Here is an 11,408-nt window from a genome sequence, read left to right as displayed (position 1 = left end):
ATACGAAAAAAGTTTCAAAAATTCCAGCAATGATCATACTGAAACATCTTGGTTTAAAAGATAAAACCATCAAAGCAATCTTAGACCAACTAAATTAAACCTAAAATGCTGTTTCACACAGCCATGATGGGACTATTTGGGGTGAACAATCCTACATTTCTTCACTTTTAAAAACAAATAAACCAAAATCTAAAAATGCTGCCAATTAGAAAACTTGAACAGAGAGCAAAAAGGAAAAAACAAAACCAAGCCGGCCCCATCTATATGGCATTTACAAAGTACACAATAGTGAACATTTGTCGTTGATATCGAACCTCCAAAATGCAGGAGAACAAGTGAGAGAGCAAACCACCTCACATGCCGAGCAACAGTGAACTTTCTTTACATGAGCAGTTTTGTCTTTAAATTTTGGGCTTTTCTTGAGAGCTGAGTTGCATCCAATTCCATTACCACCTTCTGAATGACCTCAAAGGTGTAGCGGAGCTGTGATGGGTAACTCATGTTCAACGAGTAAAACAGTCCAAAAAGCATGGCAACTGCAAGGGCCACACTATCCAAATCCTGAAGAACCACCACACCCTCGATGATGATGCCAACATCAGGACAGTCATTGCCTGGCGTATCTCTGGAGACATAAATGCCCACCGTTGTTTTCTCTATAGCAGTCAGTGCAGTGGCCTCGGTCATGTCCTGGTTAAAGATAAAACATTTCTTTAAGATTCCTTTTTTAGGCAAATCCTCTTTTTTACATGCAGTGCCCTGTCCTGCTGCCATTCATGATCTGTTTCTAAACGGAAAAAAAACAACAACAAATAGAACACACACGCACAAAGTTTGTTTTTGTTTTTTTCAAATGAAGGGCATTCAAGGTCTACATTAGTCTTTTGTTAGAAAGACATTGGCCCACCAGCAAGCCAGGCTATGTCACTCAGAAGAATTTAGATTTTCTTTCAGCCTCACAGTTGGGCAATTTTTTTTTCCAAACAAAAGCGATGTAGCGAACAAGTTTAACCTTTTGTTTTAATCTCAGTGTTAGAATCTCTTTGCCATATTATTAAAGAGGACTACTAGGCCTGCCTAGTCCAAGGAGAATTAAATGGCTATCTGAATACATTTTGAAAAACGTTGCAAAGCCACAATCTACTCATAAAACACTCACCATGTACTCCTGCACCAAGATGTCAGGATTTTCATTCAGATAGAAGCACAGTCCTTTGATGAGGGACTCCCTTCGAGCATCAATGTCATCCTTAAGAATTATAACAAAGAAAAAAATAGATACATTTTCAGTAGCATAGAAGAAAGTGATCAAAGACAGTGTTTTTGAACCAGTCATCAACATGCAACACCAGCAAAACAATTTTCAAAAGTTTGACATGATTTTTAAGGAGTGGACTAAATAGTTTCCAGATCATATAAAAAAGATAAATTTTTCACAGTGGGACACTAAATGCATGACAAAAATGATAGGGTCCTTTCAGTAGAATTGGTACTCACAAGTAAAAGTTGAGCTTTGCAAAGGATGCAACGTATAAATCTTTTACTGACCTAATGCAATGCATATACACTTTGTAGTTAAATAATTTAAAAGTTCTTACTGTCATCATGGCAGTTACATCCTTTATCTTCCTGCCCTGCTCCCCTGATTGCGTTGCAAACACTTTCAGGAGACTTTAGGAGAGATAGTCAAGCTGCGACAGAAACCTTGACTGTAAAGTCATGGTTGTGATGCATTTGAACTCTGCGTTTATCTGAAACAACGTGAAATTATTTTAAAATAATGGCTGGTATAGAGCATAGTTCTTCATCTGGACTCTGCTATGCAATATATGGACACACATCCTAATAAAGTCAAGCACTCCCATATAAAAAAGAAATAGAAAAAACTTATTAAAGACTTGCATCAGATTTGGCTTGCTTGATATAGTAAATCACATAAGGCTTATATGATTTACTCATGAAAGTGGCCACTTTCATATATTATTTTAGTAAGTATCCAAAAGTTTCATTTATATAATTTTTCAAGGGATCTTATATCTGTTTTCTCTCTTGTATGCTTTTCATACAAGTTTCACACAAGACAGATACAAACTTTAGAATATTTATATATATCTTTTCCATATGGACTACCTTTACACATTAACACATCTATGACACAACTAGTTAATCCTCTCGAGGCAGGCGTTGCCGATTTGCAACAGTTAAAAAAATAACTACCTGATTACCCCACATACATATTTTATGAGGGTTTTTTTTACTCAGAAGTACCACTGCGGGACTTGGTTATGCATTAGCAACAAAAACTTAATTTGAGCCTGAGAGGTTTAATGCATTTTTTTTTTTGCTGTCCTCTTTTCCGTACTTAAATTACCTCTGCTGGGAAGAAAAGAGCTGGTCATCTCTCTTGTACATTTCTGATCATGGGAGCATCAAAAATGACTTCTTGTCTTCTCAATGCATATGTTCTGTTCATTTTATCCATGACTGTCTCTCTGTTGTTGCGCCTCTTCACATCGGAAAGGAGTTCAACCCTCATCTTCTCAAGGGACTGTTCACTTTCTCCAAGTGGAAAAGAGGGGCAGTAATCCACTTCACCCCTCTATGGTCGCTTAACGGCAGAAGCAGGGGAACATTTCTCAGCTGGCTTATTTTTCAAAGAATTCACACATACTTCAGGACATCCTATTTTGCGGAGATGTGTGCGGTAGTTTGATAACTTGTATTTGAGGCTCAACTTCCATCCCGCATAGCCACTGTGTGAGCCTTTTTCTTTTAAACATGGATGCTTCAGGATGAGTGCCTCTGCAACTTGGTCAAACTTACTGTCTGTGAGGTAGACTGTGTGCTTGACTACCTCCTGGATTAAACCCTCCAAAATGTCGGACTTCAGCTTTGGATCAGGGATCAGCAGCATCCCATTTTCTTTGAAAGCTACATGGGCCTGCGCAAGCTTAATTTCAGCATCATATGTGAAACGGGGAATGCAGAACAAATCTGGCCACGAAGACCGTGATGATGTAGACTCTGGAGATGAAAGAGTCACGGTGCTGTCACCAGAAGTAGATGTGTCATCAAGAGCACTGGTTGATGGAAAAGAAAATGTGTCTTCACCTTGGTCTTGAGGTTGGAAGGGTGGTTATACAATTTTGATTGTCACTTTGTCTTGGATTTCTTCCCAAAAAGTGTGTCCATGAACTGCAATCGGAAGGGTTCCATTATTTTGCACTGAGTCTTTATTTCAGCTTCCAGTTCAGCAACAGTTGAAGGCAGACCAGCAGAAATCATGACCCTCTGACTACTGTCTGGTCCAAGGATAACTCTGAGAATAGCTGGAGCTGTCATGGTCATTCTTCACTGTCTGTTAGGAAAGAATAGGAAAATGTAATTACAATCAGTTTTATAACAAACCTCATATTTTATCATTATAACACTATAACAACTTAACTCTGGGGAAAAAAAAAAACACCAGTTAGTGTGCCCAAGGTATCCCATACACATTTATATGTGACAGCACCGTGCACACTTTTTCAACAGTCCTTCCTTATCTTTAATCACATCCACCAGTGCATGATGTTGCCAATTCATCACCATTTCCCACGCAAACAAGGTTAAACATGGAGGTACAACATACTTATCACCCAGCACAATTTTTTTTAAATGATCTTACCCAAAGACACAGATTGATCTCTTCAAGGTCACCATCTGCATACCTCCAACTGCATAGGCAGCCAGTGGGTATTCATCAGCCAGTTCCGAGACTTCCACAAGAGCAAGTTCTCGTGCAGGTGATGGAGTCAGCTGAAAGGCTCCTTAATGCTCACAATACCATCCACACAGCAGTTTTAACACAAAAAATAGTCACTGCTGCAAAATGCATATTTGATGGATTTCCCCAAATTCAGGCAAGCCACCACAAGAACCTTATGCCGCTATCATACCAGGCCTGTATTGTATTCCCTTACTACAAACATTTTTTGCAATGTGTATTTCAGATACAAAAGGATTTCTCTGTTTGAAAGCTTGAGCTAGCTCTTCCTTTAAAACATCTAATGGGACAGTGGATGCTTCTGACACATCCAGCAGTGATTTATCAATACTTGGAGAGGACAGGTGATAACCAATCATAAACTGATGCTTCACAGCCAAAGACAGAGGGACGTTTTTAAAACAACTGGTGTGTTTCATAATCTTTTTAAAGAAACTGTGCTTAGCCTCAAATCTAATGGTCCAAAGTCCCACGAGAGGCCCAAAAAGCTGAATTAGTTGTGGGTAATGCTCTATGTAGTGGTGTTTAGGCAGCAATTTGTTGTTAGGAAACACCTCTTGATACCTTTGTCGATGATCTGAAATTTTGCTCTCAAGGTAAGCAATAGACTCTTCACTGTGAAGTGGAGAAACCACTAGCTCAACAATCTGTTTTAGATCCAACAAGACCTGCCATACTGGCTCATGTTCAGGGACTTTGGGGCCTATCAGAAATGGGAGTAGTCTTAACAAGCACCAGTTTTCATGGGCATTGCCCCCTATGGTTTTCCTGCTTGAAAGATTTTGTGGCAAAGCATGAGGCTTATTGGTTTTGTCTGTCCACTTGTATGGGAATGCAATATGGAATTGTTTATATCATCCAAGGAGATATATTTCTTTGATATCAGTAACTTGAGGCAATGTGCTATTTCAACAGGCACAATGCCTTCAAAGAGATCATGGGCAATGTCAGGAGGGTAGCCACTGACAACATGAAACTGAGAAAGTGCTCCAGTAAAAGGACAGCCTCTTTTAACTCCAAAATAGCTAGTGCCACTATCTATGGCTGCTCTGACATGGGTTTCATGTGTTTCTTTTGTTCTGAGAATGAAAGTTCCTGACCTGACCTCATGTGATTGAATGTCTGAAGCAGTTGCTGTACAAAAACAACAAATGAAGGGGCCTGTAAAGTTCTCAACAAAGCCTGCTATTCCATGTGCTCCTAAATTGTCAGCAGCAATAATCTGCACTGTCCTCTTCAGAGATTTGTCCAGTTGAGGGACAAAAATTCCATCAACTTCCAAAGACCTTAGGTCGTGTAATAGGGGCTCTAATACCTTGTCATACCCAAATGATTTTACGTTGTCAGTTTTGCACAAAATGCACAGGAAAATTGAGGATAAATTAGAATGAGAATCTGGGGGTAGATTATTCAGTACCCAGTACACAGCACAAAGTTTGTGAGTTTTGCGGGAGGTGCCCAAAGGGTTACAGACCTCAAAGTCATCAGCGTACAAAGTTATGGATAAACTTAGCTCTTCCCCTGAAAACAAAGTATTTTCCTTACAATGCAGACCATCCTTATAAGACCTGTACAATATTTCTTTTCCTATCAAAGTCTCCCTTCGTGTTTCATGAATTCTAACTATCTTGTCCACAATATCTTTCCTACTCAGCAGCACTCGCAGGGATTCTAGGATGGGAATATACTGCAATGTTTTGTTTTCTTTCACATCTAAAATATATTCAACTGGTTCAACAACATTAAAAATTTCCTTGTAATATTGATTACGTTGATATGAAGAACTCAATGGCCCACCCTTTTCTATGGCCTTATTTAGAGGATTTGCTAACCACAGAGAAGTAGTGATTTCCTCTATGACAGCTCTGTCAACTTGAAGGTTGTTCTTCTTAAAAATGTCCACTAGAACACCTTCAGCATGAGATTTTGAGAGACAGTCGCTTAAGTGATGAAGTTCTACCAAAAAATCATTAATTGCTCTGCTTGGTACATTAGAAAAATGTTCCAATTTTAATAAAGCTGCTGCCAAACTGTGCTCAATTACATTGGGGAGGTCATGTGAAGCATCAGCACTGCTACCAGACTGAGCACCCTCACCAATGTGTTCATCAAAGGTACTGGAGGCAGATTCTGGATAAGCAACTGTGTCTGATACTACTTACTATTCCTGGTTTAAGATTTTTTACTGAATAACACCTGTGTTTCCTACTCTTGTGGGATCTAAAAGATCCGAAGACATTTGTTTTGAATTTGCAGTCCAAAAACATACAAGTTACAACCTCATTTTTCTTCAAGTGTGCATGTGAGTCCAGTAATCTCTCTCAGACACAAGATCCTTACAAGAACACAAATGACAGCTATGTACATCCCTGTGACTGATGACTATTTTTAACAACGTGGCATCTATTCAAATGAATTAATAGTGCATTCCATGTTTTAAAACTGCATGGACAGCTTGCATGAACACATGGAATACGATTATTATTTCCAAAGTGCCTATGTCTCACTCGATAATGTTTCAGAATATGTGACCTACTTGGAAAAACGGAAGGGCAGGTCTTACATTGCCACATTTACTATGTCACTGCAACACTTCTAGCACCATTCACTGTAAAAGAGAAAATAAAGAAGGAGTGAGGTGTAGTGAGGATGAACCTTTAAATCTAATGATGATTCTCTAAATTACGTATGACAAGCAATTCACAAAGTGTAATATTAATAACCCAATTTTTGGACAGAGTTAAACAAACTACTGATTGCAAAGAGATTGCATAAATGATAGCTGTACTTAGAATTCATATATTTAATAATGCTTGAGTGTACTGTACTGCATATATTTGCATATTATCTGTATCATAATTAATTACGAAAACTTTGACAAAATACAATGTCACGTTCTTACCACAACAACTCAAACCCCCGATCCAGCAGCTTACTTCAAGTGAAATGCGAATAGACTTTGTCTCTCAATCTGCAGCAAAAAAAAAAAAAGGCGTTGAGGGGCGTAAGCTAACTTAATGCCGCCGATTACATTAGCAGAGGTGGTTTGATAGCTACGTCCACACGTACCCGAGTATTTTTGAAAACGCAGATTTTTCTATGCGTTTGTGCTGCTTCTGTTTTAAAGATATTAATGAAAAGGTAAAGGTCAAAAGGTCAACCAGCCCCCCCACATTACCCAAATCAAAGAAAATTGATGTTAAACGTTTGTGCTACGTTTGTGCTGGTTTGTGCTGCAAACATTTTTGTTTGTGCTGCTAACATTTTAAACATTTTAATAAAATAACGTCTTGATGCGTGCTTAATCATCCAGGTAAGTAAATCCCAAAAGGTTGATTCTGTCCATCTGGACATTTTCAGTTGGAGAAACGTTTCGTCACTTATCCAAGTGACTTCTTCGGTCTCAGCTAACTGCAGGTTTCCCCAACCTTATAAACAGTACATTTGCATAGTGAAGGAAACTAGCACCACTGAATGAACAAAGTGCTGGGGGGTTAGTTCCATGATTGTTAGTATGCAAATTCTTATGACCATTGATCAACGACAACTAATCAAAGCCTACTGATCAATGGCCATAAGTACCATTCACAGAAAGTGGGGAATGGCTACAATCACAGCATTGTAGGATGGCGAAAGATTTACCCTTGGGCCCCCCTTCTCGATTCAGAGATGGTCAGCATCCTGACAGCCCGATGGACAAAGCTGTCTCTCAGTCTGTGTGTTCTGGCCCGGAGGCTCTTCAGTATCCTTCCTGATGGCAGCAAACTGAAGACGCTGCTGAAGGGATGAGTGTAGTCACCTGTAATGGAGACGACCTTCCAAATGAGGCAGGTGCATTGTCATTTTTTCCTGCAGAACCCAGTGCAGGAGTCATACCACACAGTGACGCAGCTGGTGAGGATACTCTCAACTGTGCCTCTGTAGAAGGTGCTCATAATGGGGGTTGAATCTCTTGTGCTTCTCAGTTTGCAGAGGAAGTAGAGTCGCTGCTGGTCTTCTCCACATTCAGGGACAGGTTGTTGTTGCTGCACCACTCTGCCAGATGGTTAACTTCACCCCTGTAGTAGAGCTCATCGTGGGTCAGCAGAGTGAAGAGAAGGGGGCTCAACACACATCCTTGGGGAGCCCCCATATTCAGTGTTCTTGGGCTGGAGGTGTTGCTGTCGACCCGTACAATCTGCTGTCTTCCTGTCAAGAAATCTAGCAGCCAGTTATACAGCAAGGTGCTGATCTCCAGCAGATCCAGTTTGTGAATGAGAGGGAATGATGATGCTGAAGGCTGAACTGAAGTCTATGAACAGCACTCTGACATATGAGTCTCTAGTGTTGAGATGCGTGAGGGCTGAGTAAGGGGCAGTTGAAATTCCATCATCACTTGAGCGTTTTGACGAAAGCGATAATTTGATTTGATGCATGACTAACCGTTCAAAGCACTTCATAATGATGGAGGTGAGTTTGACAGGACGGTGGTCCTTAAAGCAGGAGGTAGATGACTTCTTGGGTACAGTAATGATGTTGGAGGCTTTGAGGCACATGGGAACGGCGGTACTGATTTTGGCAAGGGATCTCCACACACTGTCTGGGGATTGTGTCACCACGGTCTGCAGAGTGGGCTTGTAGTCTGTGATGGTTTGTATTCCTTGCCACTGCCTCCAAGTGTCTCTGCTGTCGCTGAAGCTTTGCTGTAGCTGATGCCACGTGACAGGTTTGCCCTTGCTGTTCTTTGGCTCACCTAATTCCCGGCTCTGAAGGCTTGCATTTTTCAACCTTAGGAGCCTTGGTTTCTGATTGGCCCGGACAGTGATAGGCCTGGTGTCACGACCTGCAGGATCGGCAAGGTGCTGATCAGAATCTCTCCACTCCTAGCCCTCCTTCTCTTCTCTTTTTCCCTCTCTCTCCCCCTCTCTACTTCTCTGCCCTGTTTTGCAGGGGGCAGAACTCATGGCGGCTTCACGCCCTCGGTCCACGCCTTCCTGGATTGGGAACACTTGGGCCTCATCAGACCAGCTGGTATATTAGAAGGAGGAGATGAGCTGTTCAACGCTGGATTGTTGTGAAGGCTCTTGTCAGTACACGTCTAGCTCAAGTTTCCTGTGCCTCCATCTCAGAGACTTAACGAGTGTTTCTTTGTTCCTAGATTCCCCGTGGTTCCCCGTGTGGAGTGTGGAAGGAGTGACTGGTCGCTAGCGGAGAAGAGAGAGGTTGAACTGAGCGCGTGTGTGATTTCCCCGTTTTCCCTGGAGCCCTGCCCCTCACGTCTTGTATATAGCACTAACCCCACACTGTCTGTACATACACTTGGTCAAGATCTGTAAATAAACAGTCTCTGTTTAAATGCTACTCAGGAGTCCTGCTAGTGGATCCTCTAAGCAACCCGTGACACCTGGTCTCTGTGACATCATCGATGCATTTTGGGATGTAGGCAGTAACAGTTTCTGTATATTCCTTAAAGTCTGTGGTGTTGTCGTGTGTGGCAGCCTGTGGTGGAAAAGCAGTCTTGCAGTGCCTCTGAGGACCCTTCTGGCCACACCAATTTGCATACTAACAATCATGGAACTAACCCCCCAGCACTTTGTTCATTCAGTGGTGCTAGTTTCCTTCACTATGCAAATGTACTGTTTATAAGGTTGGGGAAACCTGCAGTTAGCTGAGACCGAAGAAGTCACTTGGATAAGTGACGAAACGTTTCTCCAACTGAAAATGTCCAGATGGACAGAATCAACCTTTTGGGATTTACTTACCTGGATGATTAAGCACGCATCAAGACGTTATTTTATTAAAATGTTTAAAATGTTAGCAGCACAAACAAAAATGTTTGCAGCACAAACCAGCACAAACGTAGCACAAACGTTTAACATCAATTTTCTTTGATTTGGGTAATGTGGGGGGGCTGGTTGACCTTTTGACCTTTACCTTTTCATTAATATCTTTAAAACAGAAGCAGCACAAACGACAAATTTAGCAGCACAAACCAGCACAAACATAGCACAGTTGATTGACACCAATTTTGTTTGATTCCATTAATGTGGGGGGGCTGGTTGACCTTTGATGACCTCTAGAAATTTCTATTAATATCTTTAAAATGATAGCAGCACAAACGAAACTTTTTGCAGCACAAACCAGCACAAACGTAGCACAAACGTTTGATACCACTTTTGTTGGATTTGGGTAATGTGGGGGGGCTGGTTGACCTCTGATGACCTCTAGAAATTTTTATTAATATCTTTAAAATGATAGCAGCACAAACGAAACCTTTTGCAGCACAAACCAGCACAAACGTAGCACAAACGTTTGATACCACTTTTGTTGGAATTGAAGAAGGTGGGGGGGCCAACTTCACTCACATCAGTTACTGTCCCTCCACACATACGACTCGGTTCTGCTTCTATGCCCCAGCTTTGTTTACTTTTTCCCACCGAGGCTTCTAGACTTCTGATTGGCCAACATTTCTGCACGGTTAGGAATATATTGCCACCTGTTGCTTTGGCATGTTCATAGCAGCGTTTTCCTTCATTTCTACCTTTATGTGTGGACAGGATTCTTTTTTAAAACGAAAACGGAAAATGTCCGTTTTCAAAAATACCCGTGTACGCGTGGACGTAGCCAAAATCTCACCACGGTGCAATACACACTGTTGAATAATGTAACTGAACAGTCATTTTGCAAACTAATTGAAATTCAAGACCAAACAATGTTAGAGTTAAGTTAATTGCAACTTAACGGCTCCTTGTCAAAAAAAAAGAATTCAAATGAAAACACGCCAATTCTTTATTTAACATTAACGTTACATGGTGACACAATATACATTAAACCACATTTGGGTGTAATTTTGAAAATATTCATTCAGAAAATCAACATATACAGTATACCAAAAAAAAGTAGTGGCAGGCAGCAACTTACCAAAAAAGTAGTGGCAGGCAGCAACTTACCAAAAAAGTAGTGGCGGGCAGCACGACGTTACTGAGATGGCGGCAGTCCTCACCCACGATCAAAAGAACGCAAGATGAAATCACGTGCGATATCGCGAGATTTGACATTGCTTCATTATTGTCTTACTTCACTTGAACGTGATATGAACAAATTAATGTACCTTCTCTGCATATCATGTAGTTTCTACACTAAATAGTTACACCTAACCTTAAAACATGAGGCACTTGTGTTAAATACACGCAAGATGCTAATATAAATCCAAGAGATGGCCAGTCCCTTTTTTTCAGTGCAAGATGGGTGGTGACCATGGTGGCCATTTAGAAGTCGGCCATCTTGGATACAACTTTTGTTTTTTCAATAGGAAGAGGGCCATGTGACACATCAAACTTATTGATAATGTCACAAGAAAAACAATGCTGTGTTTGGTTTCAACGTAACTTTATTCTTTCATGAGTTATTTACAAGTTTCGTGAAACTGGTTCAGTGTTGGATTTGCCAAAATGTGGACGCAAGAAAACTGTCAGTAATGAAGAAAGATCAGTGGCTGTCCTAGCTTCATTCAGCAAGAGCCCACAGCGTAGCACTCGCCGCATGTCACTGGAGAGTGGCATTAGTCGAACATCCCTTCAGCGGATATTAGCTACTCCCAAATGGCACCCTTACAAACTCCAGCTACTGTAGCATCTCAATGAGGATGACCCAGATCGGCGCA

General features: G+C 41.0%; 1 protein-coding gene and 1 long non-coding RNA gene across 2 annotated transcripts; both read right to left on the bottom strand.

The window, feature by feature from the left end:
* Positions 1-269: 269 nt before the first annotated feature.
* Positions 270-1,682, bottom strand: LOC309693205 (uncharacterized protein). Its single transcript, XM_082512230.1, has 3 exons — positions 1,599-1,682; positions 1,160-1,249; positions 270-690 (listed from the first exon to the last, which is right to left on the bottom strand). The coding sequence occupies exons 1-3, from the start codon at positions 1,605-1,607 to the stop codon at positions 382-384; spliced, it is 408 nt and encodes a 135-aa protein (XP_082368356.1). The 5' UTR covers positions 1,608-1,682; the 3' UTR covers positions 270-381.
* A 1,305-nt stretch (positions 1,683-2,987) lies between these two features.
* LOC309693200 lies at positions 2,988-10,737 on the bottom strand. The gene is made up of 4 exons (XR_014272594.1): positions 10,696-10,737; positions 6,669-6,737; positions 6,303-6,374; positions 2,988-3,358 (listed from the first exon to the last, which is right to left on the bottom strand). It is a non-coding gene; the product is annotated as an uncharacterized lncRNA (long non-coding RNA).
* Between the last annotated feature and the right edge of the window lie 671 nt (positions 10,738-11,408).

This window comes from Aulonocara stuartgranti (genome assembly GCF_965226115.1).
Source record: "Aulonocara stuartgranti genome assembly, chromosome: 3".
Lineage (NCBI taxonomy): Eukaryota > Metazoa > Chordata > Actinopteri > Cichliformes > Cichlidae > Aulonocara > Aulonocara stuartgranti.
The sequence above is the reverse complement of the archived record's forward strand: the minus strand, read 5'-3'. Positions and strand labels throughout refer to the sequence as shown.